Consider the following 12392-nt stretch of genomic DNA (forward strand, 5'->3'; position numbering starts at 1 on the left):
TTAAACTGAACAAGTGTTTCTGAAAAAAAACACCAGCATTTCAAAGAAGATTTCTCATGCAGCCTCCTTAATTCCTCTCAAACCTTTTAAACAGTTTGCGTATCTATGACTCTTAAAAGCTGACAATCTGTCAGTGCTGATACAATAGCTAATACAATGTGCCGTACTGTTTCCCAAGTTGTCATTCTGCTTCAGCCCCAGATCTCCCAGCTTGTGTAACATCCCAAAGATCACATTTGATCAGATGGGTCTTCATGATTTTGCTCCAAATCTGATAATTATCATCAGCCAGCCTATCTAGCCAATGGCCATTCTGCGCAGGACAGGAGGTTGCCATCTTCGATTCTTTGTTCTCCACCTTGCTCACCTTGTCCTGTCAGCACTTAAAGAGTCTCTGGTATTTTTCTACCTTTAAACCAGTTTGTGCATGGTCTGGGCCCGTAACTCTGTTGGCAGAGTATCTACACAACAATAGTCACATGAACTGATTAAAGAGTAAAGAAAATTTATTTAGAAACAAACATGCTTGATAGTAAAGTGGAGAGAGAGACTTCTAGCTGACTGACAGAGAGATTCTGAGAAGAAACAGGATATTGCCCATCTGGAGACAAGACAAGGAAATGACCCTCAGCGGAAAGAGAGGTGCTGAACTCGTGCTCCCATCTGACTAGCCCTTGCTGCCCCCGGCAGGGTCTTCTTCTCTTCCTCTTTGTACACCAAACATTGCTTCTTCCAACAGGAAGGAGAGGGAGAGAGAATTTTTTTCCCCAGTTCTGCAAAATAACTTCAGCTTGCCCTGTTTGCTTCTTCCAAGTAGCTAGCAAATCAAGCAAGCATATGCAAATGGTTATGAGTGATAGAGACTACAGAATTTTCTTGAAGAAGGCTTAGTACAGAACGTTAATGTTTAATTTCTGAAAGTGCCCACAGTCCTGGTAATATCTCTGACATTGCACGTCAAAAGCTACCTACAAGACAACCAGGCTGTTTTGAAGTTTGACCTATAGCCTTGCTTACATTCTGTTGTCCATGGATTCTGCCCATTTGATTACCCAGTCCTGGAGCACACAGGCCTTCATTGATGTAGTGTTCAAGAGCAGCAGGACTCTAATCTGGAGAGGCAGGTTTTATTCCTCACTGTTCCACTTGAAGCTAGCTGGGTGATGTTGGGTCAGTCACCACTCTCTCAGAGCTCTCTCAGCCCTACCCACCTCACAGGGTGATTATTGTGGGGATAATAGTGACATACTTTGTAAACCACTCTGAGTGCGCATTAAGTTTTTCCTGAAGGGCAGTATATAAATCAAATGTTATATTATTATTCATTCTGAGAACTTGGGTAGTTCATTTCCTAACAGAAAAATCTAAACAAGATGATAAAGATTGGCAAGGAGAGCATTTTTAAAATTAGTAAATAGAAGTTTGTGGGGAGTCAGATCAGAACCTCAGGATGGGGGCTAGTTGGGGGTGACAATATGGACTGGATGCAGCAGAACCATTCTGCAAGCACAGGCCCTTTCTTCTGGGGGATGCCGCGTCCCTCTGATGCAAGACGCTCTTCCAAGCATCCTGATCAGAGAGAGGCTGCCTCCAGCAAAAGGGAGTGCCTCTGCTAGAGAAATGGATCCATGAGATCCAACTTGTGCACACCCTACAGGTGGCCGGTATCTTTTCCCCCACAGTTCCTGGTGACTATTTGAGGGTGAGCAGATGGTGTGTGGAGAAAGCGCCACCTGCCTGTCCCGTGTGTGACTCTGATCTAAAGCACCTCCTCCCACCCCCCATTATTTACTCAAAACAGCGGGGTCTTCTATGGATCTCCCGGAGCCTTTTTCCGTTCTGACCCTTTCAAACTTAGCTGGGCCCAGGAGAGGCTTCCTGGCTCCTCACCTGCTCAGCTGGCTCTGGGGGAGGGGGAGGACGGTGAAAGCAGAGGAGCTGCTGCATCAGTCGCCAGAACCTCCCGCCTGTGGGAAGGAAAAGAAGGAGAGGAAATGTGGTGGGAGAACAGATTGCCAAGCAGCCATTCCCGCCCCCCCCCGCCCCCCCATCCAGGATCCAGGCCAGATCAACACATTCTGCAGCTGTGCAATGCTAACCAGAGAGAACACTTGCTTTAAAAATTAGTGATCAAATAAATTAAACGTGAATTCTACATATGTTACATAGGAATATAATAAACAACACCTGTAATTTTAGTACTGATACCAGGTTAACAAGTTATATCTACAAATTATTACCTCAATGAACTGTCTGACATATTCCCTAAATTGTAAATAAAAGGTTTCATTTCTCCTTATATTGACCAGATATAATATTGAAGTATGACAAGGCAGGAAACCATTTGTCATGAAAGCACTTCGATTACTTAGGAAGCAAAACAATCAGGCAAACCACATCAGACCAACCAGGAGAAGCCCCCCCTTGGTAGGAGAAGGCGGCTTCGTAAGTGCCAAGGGTAAGAACTGCAGGGTGCCTCGAAGGAGCAGCAGGGCACTAAGTGACCTGGATGCAGGAGATGAAAGGAGCTAAGATGGCCGACTTAGGGAATGGCTCCCACTGACACCAGTGGGATAGCCCAGGTGACCCACATCTTGTCAGATCTCAGAAGCCAACAAACAGGAGGCCCTCTAGGGAGATTCCACTCAATTAGAACCCCACAAACTCTCCCATAAACATTAGTTGTTGTAGATTCGACGATATAGCTCCCATAAACAGTCACACATTCAAAAATCTCTAATTCTGAATATATTTTTTCTAAGTGCTGGCAGTGAAGAAGTGCTAAGTGCTAGTAATAAATATAAAAAATATCACAAATACATGAAATACAAGTGGATAAATACAATCAAAACTATCAATAAATAACAATGCTCCAAATTTTTACATATCAAAGGTAGCCAATCGGCTCATAGAAAGTCCTAAGTACATTCCGTGACCTCTTCATTGAATGAATTGTTCAGTCACCGCTGCTGCTTTGGCTATTCACCTAGTCACTCCGTAACGGGGGACAGTCATTTGAAAACTGGAGATGAAAACACCTGACTTACAATTAACCATTGATTGCACAGAGGACTATATACGAGGAATTACATGGCGGTTGGCACGGAATGTACTTAGGGCTTTCTATGAGCCAATTGGCTATCTTTGATATGTAAAAATGTAGAGCATTGTTATTTATTGATCGTTTTGATTGTATTTATCCGCTTGTATTTCATGTATTTGTGATATTTTTGATATTTATTACTAGCAGCACTTTTTTCACTGCCTGCACTTAGATAAAATATATTCAGAATTAGTGATTTTTGAATGGGTGACTGTTTATGGGAGAGTTTGTAGATCTCAGAAGCCAGGCAGGGTTAGCCTTGGTTAGTAATGGGACGGGAGACCTCCAAGGAAGACCAGGGTTGCGATGTGGAGGCAGGCAATGGTAAACCATCTCTGTTAGTCTCTTGCCATGAAAACCCCGCCAGCGGTCGCCATAAGTCAGCTATGACTTCAGGGCACATAAGCAAGACACCCGTGGGGATAACAGACTTATCCTTAATGAATGTTCCTAGTTCTTTCTTTAAAAATCAACCTAAGCTGGTGGCTGTTTTCACCGCTTGTGGAAGAGAACTCTGTAAGTTAAACACAAAAATTTCAAAAGAGATAATGCTCATGGATAATAGATCTCCTAACTACCAGAAGGTCTACATAGGGCATCTGGCTAGCCACAGCTGGAAATAAAATACTAGACTAGATGCACTTTCTTCTGATTGGACAATTTTTACATTCTAAACCTGGCTCTTGTTTGGACACTTTCCGTACCAGAGCAGGGGGTAGACCCTCACTCTAATGAAAGTGCCTTTTCAGTCCCCTGAGAACCGGGCATCCTCAGGGCCGTTTCACGTTGACGGCCAACGAGCAAACACTCAACAGGCAGCAGCAGTGACGCCCAGCTCCCTGACATTGTATATATCTATAAGATATATGTGCATGCCACATTCACACAGATTTAGTTATGCACTTTAAAAAGTCTTAAGGTTCGAATATAAAAACTTAATGTACAAAGTGCCATCAACTGCTAGATCTGTCAGTGCTCCTTCTCCTATGCTTTCATTCCAGCGTTCATGGCCACGCAGGCGCTCAGATCTTTCCCTGGGGCGGGGGGGGGGGGGGAGGCCATCTATGGCCAACTTTAGCCAGTTCTTGGAAGATTGTTGCAGCTTGGTGAGGAGGTGGGTTGAGTAATGTCTAGAACACTAGTGATCGTTTTATATAAGGACACCTGCCAGGGATGAAATTTGTATGGATGGTATACCTTCTTTGGAACTACTTAATCCACACAAAATTGAGTTGTATGTACTCCGTGCACTCTGCAAATGCACAGAGGCACCTCCTCCCTTATCATCTCATCACAAGTTCCTGTTTTCCTCAGAATGACCACTGCCAAGGCGAGTGACAAAGGAGCCGTGATTTTTAAGAACTATCTTTTTTTTCTTTTTCATGTTTTTTATAATTAAGGTTAAAATTTTTAATAAAACTTTATTTTAAAAAAACAAAGGAGCCATGAACCTCTCCAGGAAAACAATGTCTGGCCTCTCCTCCCTTTCTGAGTTCCACCCTCCACCCCTGGGTCAAGGGCAGGTAGACCACGTCCTGGATGGCCCCCCTGCGGTTGCCAGCCCCCAGCCTCTGCCCCCCCCGCCCCCACTCACCCGGCCAGAGGGGAGGGAACTGCCAGGAAGGAGCCCGGAAGCTCTGGAGACGGGAGGCCACGGGCCGGAGCGCTTCCTTGGCATGCTGGGAGGCATTCCTGGCGCGATAAGGAAGTGCTCCAAGGCATGCACATGCTTCACACGCATGCAAGGTAGGTTCCCACACACATACACACACGTGCGCCCCCCCCCACTAACCCTCCCGTTCCCCAGGTTGGGCTCCAGGGGACCTGGCAACCCTAGGCCCCAGGTACCTGGAGTCTCCCGAGGAGTCAGCCTCTCTGGCAAAGCCTGGTGAGGCGTCACGGGGCCGTTGGGTTCTTCAGGATGACTGGAGGCTAATGGGGGCAGCGGAGGCACCTATTGAACGAGAAAGGAACGAGAAAGGATTTGCTAGAAAAATATTATTTGGCGTTCACTTTCCTTGTCACCGCTCTTCTCTCTTTCTCTTGCTGTTTGCAATTATTCTGTTGCTGCCCTTCTTGACTTTATGCGGCTCATTTGCAGTGTGGGCTCCTTATTCAGTTTGTTGTTTTAATGAAAAGGGGGTGGGGATCCGTGGAACATGCCTGCCAGCTGCAGAACATCTGGCAGATCTTTTGTATCCTTTCCTGTTGCAGATACTCAACGCCTGCCCAAGGTCCCAAGTGGGGGGCAGAGGAGCCGGGGCCTTGGGTCTTGGGGCCATGGCTGGCAGCCTGTGGCCGTGGGGGGAACAGGTCAGGATGGGATGACATCGGGGTACTTTGCTTTTGTTCTTATTTATTTTATTCATTTCCATTATTTGCTGCCCTCGTTTCTCACTTTACATTTGTATGTATTTAAACCGTATTGTGGTATTTCTGTAAGCCACTTCGGGATCCCACTGGGGAGAGAAGCAGGATAAAAACACCAAAATAAAGGAATAAAATGATGTTTTAAGCTGTCTCAGAAATACTGTATAGACAGCACAGCATATAGCTTTTAAAATAATAGTAATAATAAATTAATAATATATCACTTTGGTAATTCTTAAGCAGACCTCTCAGTCTGGCCAGGTGGAGGACTTAGACAGAGAGCAGCTTGCCTATGAATAACAACAACAACAACAACAACAACAACATTCGATTTATAAACCACCCTTCAGGATGACTTAACGTCCACTCAGGGCGGTTTACAAAGTATATCATTATCCCCACAACAAAACACCCTGTGAGGTGGGTGGGGCTGAGAGAGCTCTGAGAGAGCTGTGACTGCCCCAAGGTCACCCAGCTGGCTTCAAGCAGAGGAGTGGAAATCAAACCCGGTTCTCCAGATTAGACTCCTGCGCTCTTAACCACTACACCAAACTGGCTCTAGGGTTGCCAGCTCCAGGTTGTGAAATTCCTGGAGTTTTGGGGAATGAAACCTGGGGAGGAGGGGGTTTCAGAAGAGGAACGACCTCAGCAGGGCACAATACCATAAAGTCTACCCTCCAAAGCAGCCCTTTTCTCCAGGACAACTTATTTCTGTTGCCTGTAATCCCAGGAGATCTCCAGCCACCAACCTATGACCAATTGGGAGATGGTAGATGTGGTGAGATTTGAATCAGACACTGCCAGGTCCGCCTCTCATCTCCTTAACTGCTACATTACATGTAGTCTTTTTTCTCTTCCCTTCTTCCCATCACCACCTCTTTTTAACTTTTACTTTCTCTTCCATCCTTCCCCTTGGCCAGCTTGGGCTCCAGCCGTCTCCCTCCCTTCCTCACTTCGGCCTTCTCTTCTTCATCCTCATCCTCATCCACAAAAGCGAAGGATTCGTGCTTCCATGCAGGCGTCTCGTCGGATGGCTTCTGCAGCATTTCCTTGGCCAGGTGCAGACGTCGCTCTGGACTGAGGTGCCTCAGCAGAAGACCCTGCAGCTCCGGCCGCTCCACTGAGCCCAAGAGAATCATGGATTCTGCAGGAAGAGAGGGAAACGGAAACAGCTGGGTCACGGGGAGAGGCTGCCAGGGGGGGGGCAGACAAAAGGTGGGTGGGAAGGAGAGAAGGAAGCAGGAAAAGAGAGAGAGGCCATGGGGGGCAGGAAAGGAAAAGAGGGCATGGGGGGAGGGGGAAATGAGACGTCCCCCCGCAAGTCCCGGTTGGTCTCCACCTGTACAGTCTATTGGACTAGTGCAGATCTGACATCATCTGACATCGTCCTCCAGGGGTCCCCCCACTCATCAGGAGCTCCGCGTCAGGCCTAGGTCCAAGTATGATCTGAGTGCCCACAAGTCCACCTCACAGGGTGCAGGCCAGCCGCTACTGGCCTTCAGTGAACCAGCGACAGTAGTTCTGGAACCGTCCAGGGGCCTGATTCATGGACAGTGGGAACCAGGGTCCAGTTCCACTTCGTCTCTGGAGGATCACCCAGGGCCAAGACCATGCCCAAGCTGTCTGGAACATAATCACCAAAAGATAGGGTTGCCAGGCCCCCTCAATCTCCCAGCGGGAGATTGAGACCTGGCTCTTACCTGGGGGGGGGGGGGGTGCGTGCGCTCCTGCAAGCGTGATGATGTCACTGCTGGGAAGTGACATCACCACGCAGCCTGTTTGGGCGCGGATCGAGCCCGTTGTGGGCCCCTGTGGAGCACAGGAGCATTCCTGCGCTCCGCAGGGGCCCACAACGGGCCCAATCCGCACCAAAATGGGCCCGATCCGCACCAAAATGGGCACGGAATGCTCCCGCGCTCCACAGGGGCCCTGATCCAGGCCAAAACAGGCCTGATCCTTGCGGTTGCTGTGCGTGGGGGCGCACAGCACTGCAGGGGGGCGCGCATGGAAGGTGCGCGTCCCCCCCGCTGGCCAGATAGGGAGGGGTGAGGGTGGCAGGGTGGGGGTGGCAGGGTGGGGGTGGCAGGGTGGCCCCCACCGGGGGTCTGGCAGCCCTACCAAAAGACCAGCTCTGTAGTGGCTCAGGAGGAGAAATGCTGGCTTAGCATTCTGCAGAATATCTCTTAATACAAGAAGAGTCCCACTGGATCAGACCAATGGTCTATTTAGTTCAGTGCCCTGTTTCCCCTACTGGGCCCCCGTTGCTTCCTCCCCCAGCACTGCCTTGGAACATGGAAGTTCTGTTTGGCCATCACAGCAAATGGCCATTAATGGACCTAGCCTCCATGAATTTCTGCATCCCCCCTTAAAGCCATCCAAACTAGCAAGGAGTGAGTTCCACAAGTTATTTATCAAAATATTTTTGACTAAGGTTGCCAACTCTGGCTTGAGAAATTCCTGGAGATTTGGGGAAGGTGCCTGTGAAGGGTGTTGGGTAGGGCAGGTCGCTCATCAGGGATGGGGTGTCACTCGTAGGGCATTCTTCTTCTCCCCTATGTTCCTGCCTGGGAGTTAAGATCTCTGGGGAGGGGCCCTCCTGACCGTCCCATCAACAACGGAGCTTGGTTGGTGGGGACAAGGGAGAAGGCTTGTTCAGGGGCAGTCCTGCGCTTGTAGCACCGTCTCCCTAGAGAGGCACACCTGGCCCTCTCGCTCTCTAGTTTCAGAGGGAAGCCAAAGACTGTTTTATTTAGGGCAGTTTTTAAAATGTGGGCTGATTTTAACTGTATTTTAACTTTTTAATCCGTTTTTCTTCATATATCTGTGTTTATATCGTAAGCTACCTTGAGCACCTTTGGAGGAAAAGTAGCAAATAAATACTTTAAATAAATAAATGTACTAATAAATTATAGGTGTCCCATTTCTCCTAGGGTATACCACATACAGTTAACTGTCTGAATGCCATTTCCTCATTTGAAGTAGCTTATGTGGGGCAGTTAGGCTTGCCAGTCTCCAAGTGATGGCTGGAGATTGCTCAGAATTGCAGCTCATCTCCAGGCAACAGAGATCAGTTCCCCTGGAGAAAATGGCTGCTTTGGAAGGTGGACTCTATGGCATTGTACCCCACTGAGGCCCCTCCTCTCCCAAAACCCCACCCTCTTCAGGCTCCGCCCCCCAAATCTCCAGGAATTTCCCAACCTGGATCTGGCAACCCTAGGGGCAGCTGTAGAGGGCAAGCTTCCCTGAAGGACAGCCTCCCCCCACTCTTTACAAGTCCTCCCTTGAAATATGAAGGCTTTGGGAGAATGGAGCGTATTGTGAGGCACCCCTTTCATTCACGTGGGGACATCTGGAGGTTTAACAAGCCAAGTGAGCATTCTGTACCATCTCCTAAAAACAGGAGCAAGGCCCCTGTTCTGTTAACCTTCTTGGCTCCCTGCCAGCATTCAGATCACAACGTCACAGAACGTGCAACTGCACTACTGCCTCTTCAGAATTATACCAGCGTCTTTCCCCAGTGCTCCTGGCTCTTTAGAAACACTGTGAGGCTCCCACAGAAGGCAGCAGCCGCTTGGCCCGGTCTGTATGACAACAGCTCAGATGTAGCTCCCTTCCCTCCCAGTGCCAGTCCCCAGGGCCAAATGGAAGAGGAGCAAGGGCCACACAACACAACCAGTGCCGCCTTCTTCTGCTGCTGCTGCTGCTCCCCCTTTCTCCTGCCAGTTTCCCTGAGCAGTTTCCTTGTCCTCCTTCAGTCTTACTCACAACATTGCGAAAGAAGTTGCAAGTGCCAAACCTATTTCGTGCCTTGCATGGCTTATTAGGCAGGCATTCTGACTCAGGCTCGCAGCAGTCTGAGGCAAACTTTCAGTTTTTCACATGGCCCATTATCACATCAATTTCCCATGCAAGCAAAGTGATGCTCAAAATTCTACAGCAAAGACTCTTACCATATGTGGAACGCGAAATGCCAGGCGTTCAAGCTGGATTCAAAAAAGGAAGAGGCACTAGAGATCACATCGCAAATTTATGATGGCTAATGGAACATACCAGGGAATTTCAGAAGAAAATCAGCCTGCGTTTTATAGATCAGAGCAAAGGTTTTGACTGTGTGGATCATGGAAGGAGTTAAAAGAAAAGAAATGGGGGTGCCACAACATCTGATTGTTTCGATGCACAACCTGTACTCTGAACAAGAGGCTACTGCCAGGACAGAATACGGAGAAACAGAATGGTTTCCAATTGGCAAAGGTGTCAGACAAGGATGCCTATTATCTCCCTGTTCAAGGTTTTGGTTTTAATCTATAAAGTCCTTAGTGGACTGTGACTAGTATATTTGTGGAACTGCCTCTCGCCTTATGTGCCCCGGAGGGTGCTCTGATCAGTCGATAAAAAACTGCTGGTGGTCCCTTGCCCTAGGAAGGCTTGCCCGGCCTCGACCAGAGACAGGGCCTTCTTGGTCCTGGCACCAGCCTGGTGGGACTCTCTGTCTGCTGAAACCCACAAGATCTCTATTATCTTTTTGCTGGGCCTGTAAGACAGAGATGTTCCACCAGGCATAGGGTTGAGGCTGGGCTACGGGCGAGCCTCCCTGCCCGTCCGCCGCTCCTCCATTATCCTCCCCATAGAATGTTTGGTTTGGGTTGCATATATGGGCCGCCATCTAGGGCCGCTGTTTTATTACTGGATTTGATGTTTATTTATAGTTTTCAAAGCAAATTTTATTGTAAATTTTAATACTGATGTTATCTGCTCTGAGCCCATTCACGGGGACTGTGGATTATATATGTAATAAATCAATCCATCAAATCAATCTCATTGCAGAACATATCATAAGGAAAGCCGGATTAGATCTAGAAGAAGGTGGAGTGAAAATCGGTGAAAGGAACACTAACAATTTGAGATATGCAGATGCAGGGCCGGCGCCAGAGGTTCTGGCGCCCGCGCCGGCGTGCGCTCGCTCTGCACGCACGCACGCCATGGACTGCATGATGATGTCATCGCAGACGTCATCACGCGCCACAGGGGGGCTGGGGCGTGCAGAGGAGCACCGAGCACAGAAGCTGAGAGCTGCTGCTGGGGTGGCGCATGGAGGCTGCTCCGTGAGCTGCCCCAGCAGCGGCTCACGGCTTCTGCGCTTGGCTGGGGCGGAGGAGTGCGCAGCGGAGCTGGAGTGGCTGGCTGAAGCAGCAGCTGCAGCCAGCCAACCAGCCAGCCCTGTGCCACCGCCGCCACATGCCCCAGCCAAGCGCAGAAGCTGCGAGCCGCTGCTGGGGCGGCGCACGGAGGCTACTCTGTGCACCGCCCCAGCAGCAGCTCATGGCTTCTGCGCCCGGCTGGGGCAGAGAAGCATGCAACAGAGCTGGCGTGGCTGGCTGCAGCTGCAGCTGCTGCTGCAGCCAGCCCCGTGCTTCTGTCGCCGCCGCCACGCACCCCAGCCGGGCACAGAAGCTGTGAGCCGCTGCTGGGGCAGTGCGTGGAGGCTGCACCCGGTTGGGGCGTGTGGCGGCGGCGGTGGAAGCACGGGGCTGGCTGGCTACAGCAGCAGCTGCAGCCAGCCATGCCAGCTCCGCTGCGCGCTCCTCCGCCCCCGACACCCACTCCTGCGCCCCCCCCCCCAGTGCCCTTGCGCCCGAGGCCAGTGCAGATGACACCACATTACTGGCAGAAAATAGTGAAGACTTGAAACGACTACTGCCAAAGATTTAAGGAGAAAGCGCCAAAGTAGGATTACGTCTGAACATGAAGAAGACAAAAGTAATGACTACTGAGGAATTACACAATTTTAAAGTTGACAATGAAGAAATTGAAATTGTTCAAGATTTTCTATTCCTTGACACAACCATCAACCAAAAGGGAGGCTGTAACCAAGAAATCAGAAGAAGATTGAGACTCGACAGAGCAGCTGTGAGCTAGATAAGATCATTAAAGATAAAGATGTCTCTCTGGAGACCAAGATCAAGATAATCCAAACTATGGTATTCCCCGTTATTATGTATGGATGTGAAAGCTGGACAACAAAGAGAGCTGATAGGAAGAAAACTGATTCATTTGAAATGATGTGCTAGAAGAGAGTTTTGCAGATACCATGGAATCCTCCCTAGAAGCTAAAATGAGAAAAACGTGAGATGGCTTGATTCCAAAAAAGAAGCCACGTCCTCTAGTTTGCAAGATCTGAGCAAGTCTGTTGATGATAGGACACTTTGGAGGTCTTTCATTCATAGGGTCACCATAGGTTGGAGGCGCTTGAGGGCACGTAGCACACACACATTTTTTCCTAGGGTTACACTCTTGAAATCGGATGCTGTTGGGTTTCATCGCTAGATCAGGCTTCCCCCATTATTGCGCTGCTCATTGAACTGGACCCCCGTTTGTGGGGATTCTTTTTTTTTTTTTGAAAAATTTTTTATTGGGTTAGAACATTTTTATTTTTACATTACAATCAATTTTCCCCTAATTTTTCGTTTCTAACCCCCTCCCTTTCCCCCCCTTTTGTTGACTTCCAACAGCTTTCCCACCCTCTGTCCCTTTTCCCTTACTTCTATTAAATTCCTCTGTCTAAAACAGATATACATTCTCCATTATATTAAGCAGTGCATCATTAACTCCTTTAATTATTATACACCCAAACTATACGTCTTTAGATAAACAATTTATCCCATTTTCCAGTTTTGAATAATTCTATATAAACCTATAAAAATATATAAACCATAAAAATTTCCCACATTTAAATCAAACAATTTGATTTATTCTCTATATATTACTCATTTCAACTTTTTATGGTAATTCTATATAACTCCTCAGATACTCAATCAATTTAACTCTTCTATACATTCAGTTTGGTGCATATAAATCTTGTCAAAGAAAGAAAATATTGTTAGTTAGTCAATCCTCATGTTTAAACCTTATCATTAATTAT

The 12392-nt window shown here is 48.2% G+C and overlaps 1 protein-coding gene across 1 annotated transcript in view; it reads right to left on the reverse strand.

Moving 5' to 3' along the window:
• CLCN1 (chloride voltage-gated channel 1) overlaps positions 1-12392 on the reverse strand; it is a 132091-nt gene that overhangs the window by 15104 nt on the left and 104595 nt on the right. The window contains exons 17-19 of the mRNA XM_055002589.1: positions 6427-6617; positions 4952-5057; positions 1891-1967 (exon numbers count right to left, since the gene is read on the reverse strand). Coding sequence (XP_054858564.1) covers positions 1891-1967; positions 4952-5057; positions 6427-6617 — 374 coding nt within the window. The remainder of the gene's footprint in view (positions 1-1890; positions 1968-4951; positions 5058-6426; positions 6618-12392) is intronic.

The sequence above is a fragment of the Eublepharis macularius genome, chromosome 18 (genome assembly GCF_028583425.1).
Source record: "Eublepharis macularius isolate TG4126 chromosome 18, MPM_Emac_v1.0, whole genome shotgun sequence".
Taxonomy (NCBI): domain Eukaryota; kingdom Metazoa; phylum Chordata; class Lepidosauria; order Squamata; family Eublepharidae; genus Eublepharis; species Eublepharis macularius.